Source organism: Cnephaeus nilssonii (genome assembly GCF_951640355.1).
Source record: "Cnephaeus nilssonii genome assembly, chromosome: 9".
Taxonomy (NCBI): Eukaryota; Metazoa; Chordata; class Mammalia; order Chiroptera; family Vespertilionidae; genus Cnephaeus; species Cnephaeus nilssonii.
The window spans coordinates 25,581,441-25,601,619 of NC_137080.1; the positions used below are offsets into that span (position 1 = coordinate 25,581,441).

General features: G+C 44.6%; 1 protein-coding gene across 5 annotated transcripts in view; it reads left to right on the forward strand.

Annotated features, from left to right (window-relative positions):
• Window positions 1-20,179, forward strand: part of ARFGEF3 (ARFGEF family member 3) — a 123,360-nt gene that overhangs the window by 87,363 nt on the left and 15,818 nt on the right. For all 5 annotated transcript variants that reach the window (XM_079781094.1, XM_079781096.1, XM_079781097.1 and 2 more), the window contains 9 exons: window positions 1,754-1,904; window positions 2,496-2,816; window positions 4,663-4,796; window positions 6,911-7,056; window positions 8,830-9,009; window positions 11,113-11,257; window positions 12,790-12,912; window positions 14,982-15,085; window positions 16,732-16,876. In XM_079781094.1, coding sequence (XP_079637220.1) covers window positions 1,754-1,904; window positions 2,496-2,816; window positions 4,663-4,796; window positions 6,911-7,056; window positions 8,830-9,009; window positions 11,113-11,257; window positions 12,790-12,912; window positions 14,982-15,085; window positions 16,732-16,876 — 1,449 coding nt within the window. The remainder of the gene's footprint in view (window positions 1-1,753; window positions 1,905-2,495; window positions 2,817-4,662; window positions 4,797-6,910; window positions 7,057-8,829; window positions 9,010-11,112; window positions 11,258-12,789; window positions 12,913-14,981; window positions 15,086-16,731; window positions 16,877-20,179) is intronic.

Below are 20,179 nucleotides of genomic sequence, written 5' to 3' on the forward strand. Positions count from 1 at the left end.
TGGCCAGTTTTCTGAAGGGGGAAATTAAACAGATGGAGGAACTCCCTGAGAGGAGGCACAGGAAGACTGCTCTTTTGAGAAAAACTTGAGCTTTGTGAACTCAGAAGAGAGTTGTTTTTTATTTAATCAGTTAGTTAATGAAGTGGGTGATTATCTAGGTACTAGAGGCCCGATGCACGAATTCATACACCAGTGGGTCCCTCGGCCTGGCCTGCGGGATCAGCCGAAACCAGCTCTCCGACATCCCCCGAGGGGTCCTGGATTGCGAGAGGGTGCAGGCCAGACCGAGGGGGCCACACCAGTGCACAATCAGGGCCAGGGAGGGATCGCGGGAGGGCTCCAGGGCATGTCCGGCCCATCTCGCTCAGTCTCAATAGGCCAGACCCCAGCAGCAAGCTAACCTACTGGTCAGAGCGTCTTCCCCCTGGTGGTCAGTGCATGTCACAGCAAGTGGTTGAGTGGCCTTAGCATATCATTAGCATATTACTCTTTGATTGGTTGAATGGAAGACCGGATGACTGGACACTTAGCATATTAGGCTTTTATTATATAGGATAAGGAAAGAGGATGGCCTTCCTAATGAAGAAGATAAATGGCAAACAGCCAACAGAAGGAAAATGGGAAGCTTGGTCCAATGTATGCAAATGCTATGTAAAAGGTATATAAAATAAGCTAGTGACAGGAACATTGGGCACATTTTTAAAAGCTGAGAAAAACAGGCTGGGCACTGTTCCTCAAACTTGAACGTTATATATAGACCCATATGAAAGCAAAGCAGTGCTCACAGATCCCAGTATTAACTGAAAAGGGGTATCACAAATGTACTTAATATGTACAACCATAAATTATATAAAAATCCTTACATTTAAAGCTTTACAACTATAAAATTAAAACTAATATTAAAATTGTATACAAATTAAAAAAAATCAATATCAGATCCATGTGACAAATGATGCTTTGCTAAAAGTCAATTTGCTCCTTGAAGCAGGAATACTGTTCGACTTCCTCTGACGTGAGCATGCTGTATTTCTGGGTTCTGGCTCATCACTCATTGTCTCACCAGGGCTGTCTTCCAACAATTTGACACACTTATTCATGGAGAATGTCATCTTTTGACCTTGTCTTGGCATTTTGCATAATTGACTTCTAAGTCACCTTCTGCATCCTTTCTCATTAATGTTCTACAATAAAATAATTATTACTTGAAGGTCACAAATATAAATGTAAACTCAGGGAATGAAATGCTATGGTAATTTTCAGTTATAAAGCAGTCATCGTGATATTCAGAGTATAACACATAGGTTGTTTTATGTGATCATCATGAAGGCATAACATTAAATCTCAGAACTTGCAGAACATCAAGAATTCTCCCGTGTTATTACTTTGAGTACACAGGGGCAGGGAAGGGTCTGGGCTCAGATGGCTTTAGCTGGGGTCAGCACATGAAGCCTGTCCCCACTGCTGTGCCTGATCCAGAGCCCAGGGGTGGGCCTGGAGGAACTGCACCTACCAGCTCAGATTCCATCCAACTTCTCATGTCACAGAGCTGGAGTCTCCAGAGTCTGTGGGACCCGAGCGCTAGGGAGTTTGCATAATGAACCACAGGGACCTGCCATTGAGGAACTTGCTGCCAATGTTGTCTACTGTTTCCCTTTGCCCTTGCATGATAGCACATTTCTTCTCCATCCATTCTCTCTCCCTTTCTGTCTCCCTCACTCAGAATGCTATTTTAATGAATGTCTTTCTGGCACAGTGAAACTAAAAGTGGAGCAGAAACTGGAGCAGATCGGGAAGCTGCAGGGGGTGTGGCTGCACACAGCCCACGTCTTGTGCATGGACGCCATCCTCAGTGTAGGCCTGGAGATGGGAAGTCACAACCCGGACTGCTGGCCACACGTGTTCAGGTGCATGGCGGGATCCCCACCCTGCATGGCACCCACCCTGCCATGGGATCCTGGGGGTGATGGAAGGGGTAAACTCCAGGGTCTGCAGCACTGAAACAGAAGGAATAGTTTAGAGTTTGGATAAACCCCAAGTGAGAGATTCAAAAGAGAAGAGGGACGAGGGGCCCAATGTATGTCATAGAGAACAAAGTGATAGGATTCAGAAGATTGTGAATAGATTATTGGCATTGTCTAGGGGAGGCAAATGTGTTTTATAAAGGAAGAAAAACCAATTTCTTAAATTGTGGATGATAAAAGCCATGTCAATTAATGAATACTATGTGGATCTAAAAGATGGTCATGTGTCAGCAATATAACATTGCTGCATGTTTGTTAATGTCTTCTCCATTTAAAGAAGGATGTTGGATCCTTACATGGAGACACAAAATACAAGAGGGGAGAGAGGCAGGGAGGTGGCTATCCCCAGAGGAAGGAGGAAACTGGGGAGCACTATAACACTAGCTGAATTTCCTTGGTGTCTCAGTGTGGAATTTGCAGAGCTGGTCCGGTTGAGCTGTGACTTTTACCAGCTGCTTGTGTGTGATTCTCTAGGGTGTGTGAGTATGTGGGCACGCTGGAGCACACCCACTTCCGTGATGGCACCTCTCAGCCCCCCCTGACCATCAGCCAGCCCCACAAGGCCCCCGGAGGCTCTGGACTCCTTGGGGACCTGGAGTGTGAAGGCTCGCCCCCGGAGCAGAACCCGGAGCAGGAGAGCTCCCTGAGCACCGCCCCGGTCATCCAGCCCCTCTCCATCCAAGAACTCATCAGGGAAGGCAGCCGCGGCCGGGCCTCCGACTTCCGCGGGGGCAGCCTCATGACCGGGAGCAGCGCCGCCAAGGCTGTGCTCACACTGTCCACGCAGGCCGACAGGTGTGTGCCCACCCCTCCTCCCCACACCCCAGGAAGGCTGCTGGCAACATCACATCCATCTCTTCTGGTCTCAGAATCACTCCCGGGACAACCTGATTTGTTCACCAGTCATTTAAACCACTTAATTTTTTTTTCAAACATAGCTTCTGTCTCCTGCCACGCCCCACACTTAGAATGACCTGTTGTCTAATGACTACTTGGAGGCTCTGGAGGCAGGCTGCCCGGACTCCCTGAATCCAGGCAACTTCACCTCTTCATCTTGGAATCGGGTCATGAAGTAGCTCTCTCACAGGGTAGCCGCGAGGTTCAATTAATCAGGACACTTGAAGCACTGAGGACAGAGCTTGGCAAATAATAAAAATCCACTATTTTTATGATAATTAATATTTTAAAATCTCACACCCAGAGTGTGATATATTATTAAGTGATGCCCAAAAACCACATTAAGTTTGAGAGGGAAAAATCAACAGTAAGTCCAACTGTGTGTTGACACTTTGATGTTGAAAGTGCTTTAGGTCACCAGTCACATGTTCTACCGCCTCACTTCACTCTCCAGATTTGGTGGTTGTGACCAGACTACCAGTACAGGTGCAGTGGGGTTTATCGGGTGAGGACAGACCGCTAGGGGGTGGAGGAGGAGAATTGCACCCACTGGCTGGGGCTCTGAACACCCCGGTCTTTCCTGACACCAACCAACTGCAAGGTCATGCCTGTCTAAACAGTTGCACTGAGACTCCATTTCCCGCTTCGTCTACTAACCCAGTACATGTACTAACTCAGTACAATAGTCCCCCTTTTTCCTGTTTATCCGACAAGGTGGCTGTGCAAGTATTTTGGGGTCTGGATACAGGTGTCAGGTGGGATATAACATTCACCACTGTTGTTTCTTACAAGGAAAGAAGTGGTTCATGAGATACAAAACCTAAATGGTATTAAAACTGGAATCACAAAACAGCAAGAAAAGTGTTTGCTACAATGATTTGTGAATGATGAAGTCACTGATCTGTGTCATATTACTCCTTCAAAGGGGGCTTGTTATTTGGTTTCTCTTAGAGACACTGTCCCTTACCCAGCACGTGGCACCCCACGGGGCTGCTTGCCCTCTGGTGTCACCGCAGGGTTGGAGGGCAGGCATTGGGGGACCCAGTGCAGTGGAAGGCCAGCTCGCCTCATTCCTCATGTGGCCACACAGACCGAATTTGGTCCTAACATTCCGATCACCAGTGATCCTCCTCTCAGCCCTGCTGCCTGCGTTCACCCCTCCTCCCTAACTGGAATGTCTGTGCCCGGCTGAGTGGAAAACAAGAGAGCCTTCAAGGTCCGTTATGTTAGGGAATATTCATTATCCCAGGTGATACTGGAGCTCCCACCGTGTCCTGGGCCCCGGTGTCTGAGTAGGAGGGGATGAGGACAGTCCCTGCGCTCAGGGAGCTTACAGGAAAGGATCTCCTCCTCTTGTATCCTCAGAGCCATGCCCAGTGTTATACTCATCAATGTAGTCCATCAAAAGCCTTAATTCATTTGCTGGTTTTTCTTTAATAGAGCTTATGAGCTTGAAGCTAATTCTAAGGATTCCATCCCCAGTTGTTCATTTTCTGGGAGCCATACTTTGCCATCTTTCAACTTCTTGCCAATGTCTGAACTATGCCTTGGGTACCAAGATTCTTTTTTAAATATGTTCTGTGCCCTTCAAATTAAACTCTCAGAGTTAGAGCATACTTGTACACAGTCATTAATAAAATAGCATACATTTTATTAATAACATCTAACAAAATTACCATAATCATTCTGCCATAAAGGCGTTGCTGGACTGTTTCCAAGTGACAAATATTTTTGTTTCATCCAGGCTCTTTGAAGATGCTATAGATAAGTTGAACCTCATGGCTTTGGGAGGTTTTCTTTACCAGCTGAAGAAAGCATCGCAGTCCCAGCTTTTCCATTCTGTGACGGACACAGTTGATTACTCGCTGGCAATGCCAGGTAATTCTTTCCCTGAGGAAACTGTGCCACGAGATAAGCCGGAGACAGCCCAGACCTCTGATACCAGCACCCTGCCTGCAGACTTGACTCCACAGTCCCTTAGCACATGGCCACCTGGCTAACTTGTCGTTTAGTATGAAGGCATGATATGTGTATGTGAGTGACAGGTGGGATTATTCTTTGTGAATATCAGTGTCGCTGCTGCCACTGTTACAGGTATTGCCACTGGACCTGGCTGGGTTGTTCTGCTAAGTTTTGGGCTTGTGATGATAAATTATATGGCTAGTCAGAGTGTAGATAGCTCTCAAGAGGGTGGGAACCCTTCTCCATATCACAAACCGCACCACTCGCCTCAGTCCAGGCAACATGCAGAAGCCACTACCGATTCCATACTGGACGGTGGGAGAGGAAACTGGAAGGATCAGCAGCAGCCTCATGCCACTCCTAGGAAGACTCTCTCAGGGCACACCCTTTGAATGATGGGTCGCTGTCACTGTCTTCACGCAGGAGAGACCAGATGAAGGCCAACCTGTGGCAGAGGGGATAGAATGGTACTGAATTGGCCCCTGGTCTCAAATGGGTGGCAGGCTGCTCCTAAGTGCAGCTGTCCATCAGCGGCCGGGTGATTGTGCTGAAACAGCGAGCGCCTTGTCCCGATGAGCCCAGGCAGAGGCACCGAGCCCTGTGGCAGGTTGGACTGCACAAACTCAGGCCCCTTCCATCTTTAGGAATCTGACGTTCTGAGTGTAATATATTTGGCCTTTTGATGCTTACTGCAGATTCTAATTTGGGAACCACCATCCTTTCCCCACTAGTTTTTTTATAGACTTTAAAACCTTAGCTGTACAAGTGACAAATCTTTAGAACCTCAGACCTCCAGAGCAAACCTTCTGAGTCCTTTGCATTGGAGAAACCAGCAGACTGAGCCTACGAAAAGCAATGAGCAGGGTCAGGAAGAGGCAGCCGACCCAGGCGGAGGAAGCACTGGCCTTTAAATCAATCAGACGTAAGTCCAAATGCTGCCTTCGTTATTTACCAGATGCATCGCCTTAGAAAAGCCAGCTCATCTTTCTGGCATCAGTTTACTAATCTGTAAAATGTCAGTAATTACATTTCCTGCTTGAGGTTTGCTTTCAAAATTAAAATGGTTAAAGAGGCAGCGAACCAACACAAAGTCTGAGGCAGAGTAAGCATTCCATAAGTGTCCATGATTTATTATTACTTTCATTTTGAAGTTTATTTGATTTGGCAAGACTTAATTAGAAGCATTTTGGTTGGAAGAGCCTGATAATGGGCATTTTGTGGGCAGTAAAGGAGAAGCAACAGGACATGAGCAAGAAGGGCGTGGGGAAGACTAAGGTAACAGTGGCAAAGAAGTAGCAAGCAATCAGAGAGGGCAAGGACGGTACTGAAGTGAAACACGGGCTACACAGCACGTTGTTGGGTGGCCAAGGGGCCTGACTTGCTTGGCAAGGGCTTCGGAGTTGCCACGAAGGGTCGGCCAAGTGAACGATGACCATGAAGAATGACGATCACAACAGTCATGAGAATAGCCAAGAGTGTGGGTCAGGTGGTATGAGTGTGGGTCAGGTAGTATGAGTGTGGGTCAGGTAGTATGAGTGTGGGTCAGGTGGTATGTGTCTGTATTAAGCACTTTATGAGTATTGTTACTTTTAAACCTTAAAATAACTTGAAGAAACAAGTTCTATTATCACCACTTTTACAATGAGACACTGTGGACCGGAGCCATAAGTCACTGGTCCAATGTAATCCAACTACTAAATGGTGAAGAGAAGATTTGAGCCCAGGCAGCCTGACTCCCCAAGCCTGATCCTCACCCACTACGCCATTCTCCCTAACCGACAAGCACTGCTCACACGGTCGTGGCCGCCCCTGGGAAGGTAGCGGTGAGCAGGAGAGGTGCGCCCGGCCTGGTGGCGTGAACCTCCTCCATCTCTGGCATCCGGGCTCCTCTCCTCGCCTGGCTAGCACTCGCCGCACACTCCTGCTGGCCCGAGTCCCGTTCTTTCCTTTTCACCCTCTCTCTGGGCTGGAACAGTCAAACTCTTGCTGAGTTTGGGCTTTATGCCTTCGATGGTCTTCTCTTCTCGTAGGAGAAGTGAAATCCACCCAAGACCGAAAAAGTGCCCTCCACCTGTTCCGCCTCGGGGACGCCATGCTGAGGATCGTGCGCAGCAAGTCCAGGCCGCTGCTCCACGTGATGCGCTGCTGGAGCCTGGTGGCCCCGCACCTGGTGGAGGTGAGCGCCAGGGAAGTGGGCAGCTCAGGGACTCCTGCAGCAGAGCCAGCACAGGGTCGCCAGTCGGCGTGGGGCACAGAGCGCTGTGGCCACAGCGCAATGAGAAGGTTCCCATCATCTGGTCATAGCATCATAGTTCTGTGATTATACCTCATGGCATCTGAAGAATCGCCCCAAAGGGCAGCACTGCCCTGGACTCATCCTGACCCGCTTTACCATTTGGCGGGGTGCCTCACACAGCCAGCTTTCATTCTTTTTTTATTATTATTATTATTTTATTGATTTTTTACAGAAAGGAAGGAAGAGGGATAGAGAGTTAGAAACATCGATGAGAGAGAAACATCAATCAGCTGCCTCCTGCACACCCCCTACTGGGAATGTGCCCGCAACCAAGGTACATGCCCTTGACTGGAATCGAACCTGGGACCCTTGAGTCCGCAGGCCAACGCTCTAGCCACTGAGCCAAACCGGTCAGGGCCAGCTTTCATTCTTTACGACCTGGTGTCGACCTGAGTCTGAAGCTTTATTTTTATACACGACTGTAACAATGCCTTTTGTTCCTGTCAGTCTCTCTCTTCTAATAGCTAACTATATTCTGGGCAGTACCCTCTAGGTAGGAGAACCATACCTAGTTTTCCAACAAAATTAACACTGGGACCCCCTTCACTCTCCAAAGGAAAGCAGTTCAGGTGATAAATTTTATGGCAACTCACCATCTCAGTACATGATGATTGGCTTCTGCTAAGTTGGTGGGAAAATTGTTGCCCTGTTTTACAATAACTATTCTTAGTAGCTCTTTAGTGCCTATCTGGTAGAGGTGTCTTATCTGGTAGAGATATTTTGGGAGCTTAATTCACTAACCTGAGAACATTCTGATAAGGAAAAGGGAGTAGAGAATAATAGCTTAGTTATGGCGAAGCAGTATCTCAGTTATCTATTACACTTTAATAAAGCATCCCCAAAACCGAGTGACTTAAAACAATAGCCATTTAGTTAACTCGGGATCCCCTGCGTCAGATGTGTGAGCTGGGCTCAGCTGGTGCTTCTCCGGTCTCAGCCAGGCTGGGCAGATCTCAGCTGGCCTCACATGTCACCTGTGGCCAGCTGGTCCGTGATGGCCTTGACTGGGACGGCTGGACAGTGGGCTCTCTCCTCCTCCAGAGGACTAGACTCATCATGGCATTTTTAGAATTCCAAAGGAAAGCAAGAGGGCAAATCCCAAATCACAATGACTCTTCAGCTCTCCACTCGTAAAAGATTTGATATTGTTCAAAGCAAGCCACACATCCAAGCCCAGGGGGGGAGGGGAGGAGACTACTACAGGGCCTCGATGCAAGGAGCTCTGGACCGATTAGAGCATTATTGGTGCAGTTGGCCCCCCGCATTGAGGGACAGATGATTCCTCTGATCTTTATGTGTTTGGGGCACAGCTAACAATGAGCCCATGGGCAGCTCTGGTGCCTTTAAAGTCAGCATGTTCTACATCACCGAGCAAACTGTCCTGTTACCTAAAAAAAGAAGAAATTACTAGATACTCTCAGTTTCCTAGAAACATTTCAGTGACATTGGAGTTGTGTCTAAGCAGTTTGTTAAATTATTAAAAATGCAATTTAGTGTGCTGCTCATCTGTCCGTGGCCCTTGAAATGTTTTTTACTGGGACAGAATTGCTGCCTCCACCTCCCTGCAATGAGGTGAGTTAGGAAACCCTTTGGAAACCAGATTCTTACTTGACTGGAGTTCTGATGGTGTTCTCTTCTCTCATGAATTTGCAGGCTGCCTGTCACAAGGAAAGACATGTGTCCCAGAAGGCTGTCTCCTTCATCCATGACATACTGACAGAGGTCCTCACGGACTGGAACGAGCCACCTCATTTCCACTTCAATGAAGCCCTCTTCCGACCCTTTGAGCGGATTATGCAGCTGGAGCTGTGTGACGAGGATGTCCAAGACCAGGTCAGTGTGTCCCGATAATCAGCTTTGCCATCATCATTGCGGCTAGCTCTTACTGAGTGCACTGGCAGGCATTGTTCTATGAACTTAGCATGTTCACCTTTCCACTAATGCTATGTGGAATCAGTGACAAAGAAAGGTGAATCCACTTAGCTGAGGATACATGCTTAGTGCTTGGTGGAACTGGGACTCGAACCTACGCAATCGGGCTGTACTGGTCTATGCTCTTGTACCTAGCCTACATGGATTGTCTCTTTGAAATCTAAATATGTTAAATAAAGATTTAAGCCCTAGCCTATTTGGCGCAGTGGATAGAGTGTCGGCCTGTAGACTGAAGGGTCCGGGTTCGATTCCAGTCAAAGGCACGCACCTCGATTGCAGGCTCCTGGTTGCAGGGGGCAACCAGTCGATGTGTATCTCTCACAGCAATATTTCTTTCTGTCTTTCCCTCTCTCTTCCACTCTTTCTAAAAAATCAATGGAAAGTATCCTCGGGTGAGGATTAAAAACAAACAAAATAAAGATGAAAGACTTAAAATTGTTTTTAAAGACATTGACACTCTGGCAAGAAAGTGAAGAATACTAAGATGCCCACAACTAAGTAACAACTGGAAGCCACAGAAGTGAGCAGAGCTCTAAGACTGGGTTTGCCTCGACAGAATTTGCCTCTAGGTGAAACTAAGTTCTGCTATCACATTCTTGAGGCCAGAAGAACAGAAAAGAAAAAAAAAGGGTTAATGCAAATCTTTAAAACTGGTGTTCATTCAGACCAGGGTTGCATTAGAAATGAACCCAACCTCCCTGAAGATAAGATCAGCCTGTTTCTAACACTGGCACTTAGTAAAGATAAAAAAATAACTCTCCAGGATTAAAATCACAAGCCAGCCACTCTGTGGGGGGTCAGTGCATGAAATTGCACCACCTGGTGGTCAGAGAAACTTTGCACAGGCACTGTACAGAGCAATTCCCATCAAAATCCAAGCAGGCTTTTTAAAGATATTGGCAAGATGATTCTCAAATTTATATGCATATTCAAGGGATCGGGACTAGAGGAAAACAGATTTGAAAAAGAAGAACAAATTTGAAGAATTTACACTACCCGATTTCCAAACCTCAGTAGTCAACACAGTGTGTTATTGGTATAAGGATAGACTTATAGAATGATGGAACTTAATAGAGCACAGAAAAAAATCTCACATTTATGTTCAATTAATTTTTTACAAATATGCCACTGGAATTCGATGGAGAGGATGTTATTTTCAACAAATAGTGTTTGAACATATGCAATAAAAATAACGTACACTTTTACCTCGACATATACAAAAAAAAAATCTCAATATGGATAATAGGCTTAACTGTAAGAGCAAAAACTATAAATATTTCTAGGAGAAAGTATAAGAGATGATCTTTGAGACCTTGGATTAGGCAAAGATTTCTTAGAAATGATACCAGCATCATCCATAAAAAGAAAATGTGATGATGTTCACTCCAGCAGCACATATGAAAACTACAACAATACAGAGATTAGCACAGCCCCTGAGCAAGGATGACATGCAAATTCATGGAACTGTCCATGTTTTGTGCAGTTCCCAAGCATCCTTACCACCCTTTGCCGATTAACACAAATACACATACAAAAAATATTTTGATGAATTGGGCTTCATTAAAACTTAAAACTTTTGCTCTTCTAACATCATTGAAAAATAAAGACAAGCCCGAGGCTATGAAAAGGTATTTGCAAATTATAGACCCCAGGAAGGATCTGAATCTAGAATACATAAAGAATTCTAAAAATAATTTTAAAAAAAGACAAGGGTAAGAAGACACAGACCCAATCTAAAAAAAAAACACAGTAAAATATTTATAAATGGCTAATAATAAGCTCGTGAAAAGTTGCTCAGCAACATGAATCATTAGTAAAATGCCCATTAATGTAATATGACTGCTTAGTTAGGTGATTTTTGCATGAGTTTGCCTGGGTTCTGTTCTTTCTCTTTCACTAACATTAACCCAGAAATAGGGAGCAGACATACATCACCCTTCCCAGAAATTCTTTTGCTTCTTTTAAGAGAAGGGTTTTATGTGCCACCTCCTTTGCCTCTGCCAGGTCGTCACATCCATTGGTGAGCTGGTTGAAGTGTGTTCCACCCAAATCCAGTCGGGCTGGAGGCCCTTGTTCAGTGCCCTGGAGACGGTGCACAGCGGGAACAAGTCCGAGGTGAAGGAGTACCTAGTTGGCGATTACTCCATGGGTAAGATAGTGTGTGGGTATTATATCCTGAAACTTTACTGAATTCCTTTATTAGTTCTAACAAACGTTTGTTCGAGTCTTTTAAGACTTTCTGTATAGAAGACCATGACATCTGCAGACAGAGAATTTTACCTCTTCCTTTCCAATTTGGGTGCCCTTTATTTCTCTTTCTTGCCTGATTGCTCTGGAGAGGACTTGAGCAGGAGTGGTGATAGTGGGAAGGATGTGGGGCTGACGTTTGCTATAGAGCATTCGTTCTCTAAGCCCAGTTTCATGCTATCAAAGCAAAGTGAACAATAGGGAAGCCGGCATTCAGCCGTGCTGTATCAGCAGGAAATAAGCTGGTGTTGCAGGGACACGAGTTCTGAGATCTGCCAGCAGGTGAGAGCCCCGAGCATTATCAGGCCCTGCTCTTACAGACTGAACGAAGACGAAGAGACTCCTATTGTTTTCACTTAAACAGATCTGTATTGAGCTAATGCCTAAAGCCAAAAAGAAAAATGTTATCCACTTGCTAGGAAGAAGCAGAAAACTATCATAACACAGGCAAAGCCAAATCCTGGAGGCTGGGTCTGGATGGAAATGGATGGGCACCCCGAGGGCATGCCCAGCAACCAGGGGTATTGTGTCAGGGTCCCCGAGACCACCCCCACATTCAGAGACCCACCAGCAGGACTCAGCAAATAATCATGCTAAGATTTAGTACATGGCGCAGATTTATTCCATTGTTCACAGCTAAGAAGCAGTATGGCAGCATAGGAAGGATAAGCCAGATTATAAGGGGGAAAGACAGACCCGATCTGGGGAAACCCCTGTCAGGCTCTCACCCTCCCATGAGGGGTCCCACGGAGCACACTTTTACCCCAACAGTAAAAAATGCAGCAATATGATATAGTGCTTCAGCCCAGGAAAGTGCATTAGAAACCCAGCTGAGGGTGGTCCCGGAGGTACCTTCCACCTAGCATACACCAGAATCCCTGACTCCCCGAAGGGTAGCAGGTGTTCAGAATAAACCACATTGTTTGCACTGTCTAGGCACAGTGAACTGCCTTTATTCGTTAAGTGTTGCCCAGGAATATTCTGAGAGCCAAGTTCCCAGACTCCAGGCAAGGGCCAAGCTTGCAAGCAGGCCTTAAAGGACAGCAGTCTTGGGCCTCCTATGTTAATTTTTTTCTGCACAGGTATGAATAAAGTAGTATACTCCATCGGGGGTTTCTCTAAACCTTCCCTTCTCTATAATTGCATGTGCAGGGGCCCACGTTTCACTGCCCTATAGACCTGCACATTGCCTCAGCCCTGCATAAAGCCCGCTTTGCCCCCTCTCTCCCCTGGGCTGTCTTTGTAGCTTTCCTGCAGCTCCCCCTGCAGGCAACGCTAAGAAGCACAGCATTGGAGCCAGGCCAGTTGTCCATTCAAAAGGCACTGGCTTTTCTTCAGATGTTTTCTAAGGCCTTGGGGAAGGTGCCGGGAGTTTGGGCTACCTGAAGGGTAGAGACTTCACTCCCTTAAAATTCTATAATCTTCCTCCCTCAGGAAAAGGCCAAGCTCCAGTGTTTGATGTATTTGAAGCTTTTCTCAATACCGACAACATCCAGGTCTTTGCTAATGCAGCCACTAGTTACATCATGTGCCTTATGAAGTTTGTCAAAGGACTGGGTAAGTGGAGTCCTCCTTTCATGCCTGGTGACGGCTGGGGACCCTTTCCTGCTTGGCCTTGTATGGAAAACCCCGGGGACAGGCCCTCTGACTGCCTGGAGCAAGCCAGCAGCCTGGGACAGGAGCAGGTGGTGTGTGTGACTTTGTCCACGGCTGACATTTTTCATTGTGTTCGTGGAATAATCTTGTAATGAAGTATGTTTCCTATTACTTCACAGACCACTGTTTTATTTAAGAAGCTCTAGTTTTGGTATTCTATTGTTCAGTAAAGAGGGGAGTGCCTGCTCCCTGGGCACGGCGGCCTGTTCGTACTGTGGGATATAACGATGAATAAAACATGCTTCCTGCCTAAGAGACGCCCTGGGAAACAGACACATAAATCAATAATTACAGTTTAGTGAGACGAATACTTTCATAGAGGCTCGTAAAGGAAAAAAGAAAAAAAGCCATTTAAGCTGAAATGAACAGGCAGCTGACAGGAGGAACTGGGCATGCTCCAAGTTTCTTACAAGGACTGATGTTACCCAGAACTGGATGTCCAGGAGGAGAGCAGGTCAGGTGTGGAGGACAGGACTAAGTAATGAAGTCTGTCTCTGGACATGTGGACATGTTGACTTGCAGTGAAACATTCGAGTGCAGATGCTTCTCTGCATGTTAGAAATTTGAGATTTTAGCTTAGGGAGTTGAGACCTGAAAACAGAGATGCAGCATTAGCAGTGTGCACATGGAGAATATTTAAAACAGGTAGGTCCTAGTTCTTTCTGTGAATTACAAGGTGGAATTACTAGTATTGAGCTGGGGGTGGATACTGGGACCATCTGAGCCCCAGCATGCAGGCTGGGTACTGCCCCCGGCTCCAGGGGGCGCCACCTGTATAGCCTTCGACTTTGAAATACTCACTGTGATCAACAAACTAGGAAGTGAATTTATTTTTAATTCCCACTTGGTTATTGCAACAGGAATTTGACCTGGTCTGTGTTTTTATACTGTGAGGTGTGTTCATCTAAACCAGGAGTTTGCAAACTCTGGCCCACAGGCCAAATCCAATCACCGATAGTTGTTATAAATACAGTTTTGTTGGAGCACGGCCACGGTCATTCGTCTGTGGCTGTTTTTGTGCAGCAGGGGCAGGGTTGAGAAGCTGCAGCCAAGACAGTCTGACCTGCAAAGCCTGGGGTATTTCCTGTCTGGCCCCGTACAAAAACGTTTGCCAATATCCAAAACGTAAGAAATGTTTGTCTTTTCTAAGGAGAACATGCCTCTTTGTCTGCATCTGAATTTTAACTAATGCCTAGTAATTATGTCTGTTTACTCACAGGGGAGGGTGCTAGTTGCCACAATTATAGACAATTAGAAACAATTACAGTACTGTGCAATGATTTTATTAAAAGTCGAGAAATAGGTTTATTACATGAGAAGAAAAATCATTCTCAACTATTGTTTGCCTATAGAAAATCTAGAAACCCTCTACAGATCTGTAAAAAAAATAAAAAGAATTTTATTTCAACTCAGTTACATAGCCTCTATCCCCAAACCCCAGATGTTCAAAATCTTCCCAGAGCTTCATTTATCATCGCTATTTAGTGCTGAGCACTGGCAGCAACATGAGGTCCTTTTCCAATGGAGAGAGGCCTGGTGCTTCACGCAGCCCAGCACACGGCTGGCCTCCGGGATCGTCCTCATCAGAGCTTCAGAAGTCGCACCATCAGCAGCGGGGCCCAGGGAGTGAGTCCGTGTGCCCAGGGACAAGTGAACACTGTTCGGCCACTGCCAGTACTCTGGCAGGATAGAGAGAAAATGCCCATTGTTTAGTAAAAAGGGGCAGTGAGATTATGAAACAAAATAATCTCAACCCCATAAGATGTACGGTATGATCCCAACTGTGTTTAACATGTACACATACATGCAGGGCACAGAATGAGTGAAAGGATTTTTCTCAGGTAACACGTTAAGTAATTTTTTTTTTTTTGGTCTATGTTAGTAGATATTGGGTGAGTTAATGCTGTGCGAGTAAACAGGTCTTCTGCTGTAAGGGCATAAACAAGGGTAACTTTGTCTCTGTCCCCCAGGGGAGGTGGACTGTAAGGAGATTGGAGACTGTGTCCCGGGACCAGGAGCCACCGCCCCCGACCTGTGCCTCCCTGCCCTGGATTACCTCAGGCGCTGCTCTCAGGTACGGGGTTGCTCACGCCAAGTCCCAGGCCCTGGGACCTGCCTCGGGAGATGCTTGTGTCAAAAGACACGTTTGGGTGTCTTTGGCTGAGGCCCAGGAGAAGCCCTATCTTCTGTCTCTGAGGCAATTGGGACTTAGGTTTGGAGCATAAATGTTTGTCCCCACCCGTTCCACGAAGGAGAGAGAAAAAGTAATAACCGTGTACTAGAACACAGTTGGACCCTGAGATCTCTGGCGCTTCTCATTTATTCTCAGATGAACTACCATCATCTCTGTATTTGTCAGGCTGTAGAGGGTGGAGCCATGAGGTCCCGGGAGATCTTCCTTATACACCAAAACGGGGAAAGTGGGGGTGCAGCCAGTGAGGAGAGACACAAAAAGTAAGAGGGATGTATTCATTCAAGGGCTAGTAGGCAAATCCAATAAAACATCACCTGTCATATGGGCAGTGACCTTAATTTGCTCAGTTCAATAACGCTCTGTCCTTACCATGTCCAGTGCCTGTGGAACAAGACGGCACGCTGTCCTTGAAGCCCGTCCTCCTCTGGGCTTCGGTGACACCTCTCTCAGATAGATTTTCTCCCGTCTTCTCAGCTTCTGTCCCCAAGGCCCCACGTGACATGACTCCAGCTCTATTTCCACTTCAGAACCTCTCCTCCCACTCACTGTGCTCCAACCACTCTCCCCCTCTGCCCCTCACATACACCCCGCTGATTACGCCCAGGGCCTTGCTGCTCTCCCTGCCCGGAATGTTTCCTCCTCAGATCTCTGTATGACACCCCCTATCTTCCAAATCCCATCGGAAACATCGCTTGTCAGAGAAACCAGGCCTTTGGTATCTACCGACTCCCTGCCAATGTGCCCCACACACCTTGGTCACTCTCTGTAGTACCACCTGTCTAATGTTCTCCATAACATTTACGCCAGACCTTTTATTATTTCTGCAAAGATTCTTGTCTGTAAGACCCATAGGAAAGGAATTTTGTCTATCTTTCTCACAACTGTTTCCCTGGTTTCTAGAACACGATGGTCACAGCAGGCCGGATTGTAATTTGTGAAGGTATAAAGGATCCTTGGCAGTTTGTTTCCGTAGCAGAGACCCCTAGGGGACCGGGCTCTCGTGGAAAGAGGGGAATAAAGAGCCCAGGGCCGTGTCTTCCGTCGCTGACCTTGCCCAGAGTTTCCTCATTTCCCCATTGCCCCCCGTGTCTTTGATGTGGGGTCACGTGAGGGGGAAATCGGAGTCTGGTATCTGATTTGCCTGCAGACTCTCTTCTCAGCGATGCCCATAGAACACCTTCTCCCACAGGCAAAAATTCTTGACATGTGACATGGTTCCCTGAGTAGGTTCATAGGAATCTATAAAACTCATAGGCAGTTGAGATGCTGGAAAAGTATTCATTGTGTTTTTCCCCTCTACCTTTTTGTTGCCATTGAATGCTATTTCATTTGCTCCCTGGGATAAATGCCTCCTGCGAGCTAGCTTATGAAGCCAAATCACAACCACTCAACTTTAAACCTTTCATACAGTGGCAGCTTCTCTGGTTTTCTCTCCCCTTTCTATAACTAGTATATAACTTTATTGTTCTTTAAAGCCCAGAGTGTAGCTTTTTCCACTATATAACTGAAATTTGCTATTTTTTTAGTTATTGGCCAAAATCTACAAAATGCCGATGAAGCCAATATTCCTTAGTGGGCGACTTGCTAGCTTGCCTCGAAGACTTCAGGAGCAGTCGGCGAGCAGTGAGGATGGCATCGAGTCGGTCCTGTCTGATTTTGATGATGACACGGGTAAGCTCATCGATTAGACTAAATCAGGTTATTGGCTGTGTACGTATTCTCAGAAGCTTAAGCCATGAATTAAGTAGCTTATAGATCTTGAATGATCATCCATTTATGTTGTTACTGTTTATGATTCTAACAAGTCTACCTAAAAGTTTCTATGGGTTCTCCAAACACATTTCACGGTTGATGCCTCCATTTAAAAACAGTACAGATTCTGCTAAATATAATTTCTAACTTTGACTCTCTTGAATTTAGCACATTGGAATGTGGTTGCATTGGTACTTAAATTGGCTGGTAATTGTCTTTAATTCCTTCTAGGAAACACAATCATTATATAATTACTTCCTGAAGGACTATTTGGTTAGAGACTGGGGAAATTAAGCCATTACTGAAGAGAGAATCTATTTGTGACTGGCAAAGTTAAGGACTCATTAAGAGAATAATTTTAAAGAATGTGTTCCAAATTAGTTCCCATGTAATTTTCTGTGAATTGGAGTTCCGTCTAGTAACTTTGGTTTATTTTCAGAACGGTTAACTCATGCTCCAACTTGATGACCCTGTCCTGTTTCTAGATGTAGAAATGGAAATTATATCCTTAAAGGGGTCTGATATCTGTGAATGGGTTGTTTCAAACCCACACAAAAGACTTTTTAGGGGAGGCTTCTTAAATTTGCTTTTGTGTTTAGGGGAGGCTTCTTAAATTTGCTTTTGTGTTTGTTTTACATTTTTCTCTTGTTTTATTTTTCTATTACAAATTCAGTTATGGGGGTGGCTAGAAGATTTACAGTTTTCCATAGAGATTATAAAACCTCACTAGTTCAGGCTATTTATGAGAAAGAACTATAGGAATAATGAATGTAAAAGGAAAAATTAAAATACTGGAAATTGGTTACATGTTGCTTAATAGAGGTTTCATTTTAATGGTTAGATTAGCATTGTAAACCTCCAAAATCAGAGAATTTTAGGCAAAAGCTAATGTTGCTTATCTATAACATAGTCTTTAATGCAGTTTGTATTCAGGATGTCCCAAAAACGTATACACCCACTTTGAATAATTAATTATAAAGGCAGTTTTTATTAAAATACATTTCTTTTTCAAAATTGAGCTATCAGCATTAAAGTATTTACACATTTTGAGGGGGACACCTGTATGTAACAGTGGGCATTCCCTTTCCATGTATGCAAATCATTAATCCTTTTTTTTTCTAGGCAGTCCATCTTCTTATGGATAAAATTTAGCCAAGCACCCACATAAAGTTTCCCACAGTATAAATTTATTGAGGGTTTTAAAGTTATAATTAGATAGGAAACATAGCTAAATCAGAGAAAGGAATAAAAGTAAAAGCTTTAAGTTAGTATTAGCAATTCTCACCATTTATATATTCTGAGATATTTCTCTAGTTTTCAAAGGCAAATGATTATTTTTCCCCCTATGGAAATTTCATAGACATATATAAAACTAGACAGAATAGTATAGTGAACCTTCATATACCTATCACCCAACTTCAAATATAAACTTATAGCCAGCCTCATATAATGTAAACACACACACATGCTCACTCTCCATCTCCCTCACCCCTACCCACTTCCTCCTTTCCATATTATTTTAAAGCAAACCTGAGACATTAGTATGTTTTATTTAAAGATAACAACCATAAAGTTATTATCACACCTAAAAATTAACAATCACTCTTTACTAGCATCAAATATCTATTGTGTAAAATTTTCCAATTGTCTTATAGATGTAAGTTAATTTTTAGGATTCACATAAGATCCATACTATATGTTTGGCTGACATGTCTCTTAAATCCTTTTCAATCTATAGATTTCTTCTCCAACTTTATTTAACCCATTTTCAATTTATTTGCTGAAGAAGTGAGGTACTTTGTCCTATAGAGTTTCCCATAGTGCTGTGTAACATGTTTTTCTGTCCTCTGAATTTCCTATAAATTAGCTTGTCCACACCTGCTCTTACAGGGTGGGGCAAGAGTAGGTTTACAGTTGTTCATATGGAAAATAATGCAATCCTATATAATAAAAGCCTAATATGCAAATCAACCAAATGGCAGAATGACCAGTTGCTATGACGCGCACTGAACACCAGGGGAAAGACGCTCAACGTAGGAGCTGCCTCCAGCCTGCAGACCCCAGCCCCGCCGGTCGCCCCACAGATTGGCCCTGATCACCGGCCAGGCCTAGGGACCCTACCTGTGCACAAATTTTATGCACCGGGCCTCTAGTAATAAATAAATAATAATACAAGAATAAATTCCATGTTTCATGTACTCACAACTGTAAACCTATTTTTGCCCCAACCTGTATTTTGAGGTTCATAAGAATTTCTTATCACCTAGTTTTATTATATTTATTGTCCATGATTTTGGTTTTGCCTCCTATTAATAGGGATATTTAAAACTGGGGTAATAGTTTTTATTTAATGGAAACACGTTTTAAAATATATTTTTATTGTTTTCAAAGAGAGGAAGGGAGAGAGATAGAAACATCAATGATGAGAGAGAATCCATTGACTGGCTGCCTCCTGCATGCCCCCTACTGGGGATCGAGCCCACAACCCAGGCATATGCCCTTCACTAGAATCAAACCTGGGGCCCTTCAGTCTACAGGCCAATGCTCTATCCACTGAGCCAAACCAGCTAGGGCAATGGAAACATTCTTGAAGTGCCATCTTCTGATGCAGTTTTATTTTGTAGGAAAATTTGAAGTGTTGAAATTAAAATGTAGAGTGGACTGTTTTTTATATTCTACTCTAGTCCTTTTCTGCACAGCTTTCTGAGCTATAGGTCCACATATTTCCAGACAGTGATATGCAGAAATGTTGGCTCATACAGTGCTTGCATAAATGACAGAACTAAAATTATTTGGACCTAGTGAAAAGAATTTCATGTTTTTTCTCTTACCTAGTAATAGGCAGCACTAAGAGTTAGTATGTTATTTTAAAAGTGAAACTCTGAGAAGAGAAGAAAGAGGAGAGTTGTGTACTGAGGGCAGATGAACCTACTGACACTGGGAGCATCATTCTCCCAGCTATGAGTAATATACACAGTGATTTGTATGTACACAGGAGTGAGAGGATGCCAGAATTGCAAACTGCCGTGTGGACAGGTAAATTTAAAATAATTTATAGATTACAAAAAAAAGAAAAAGATGAATGGCCTTTGGAAAAAATGGGGCACAAAGAAGAGCAAAGATAGACTAGCACAAGCAACAAGAGAGAAAAAACAGATAACTTAGACTTCAAAATTGAAAACTTTTGTGCATCAAAGGACATTATCAAGAAAGTGAAAAGAC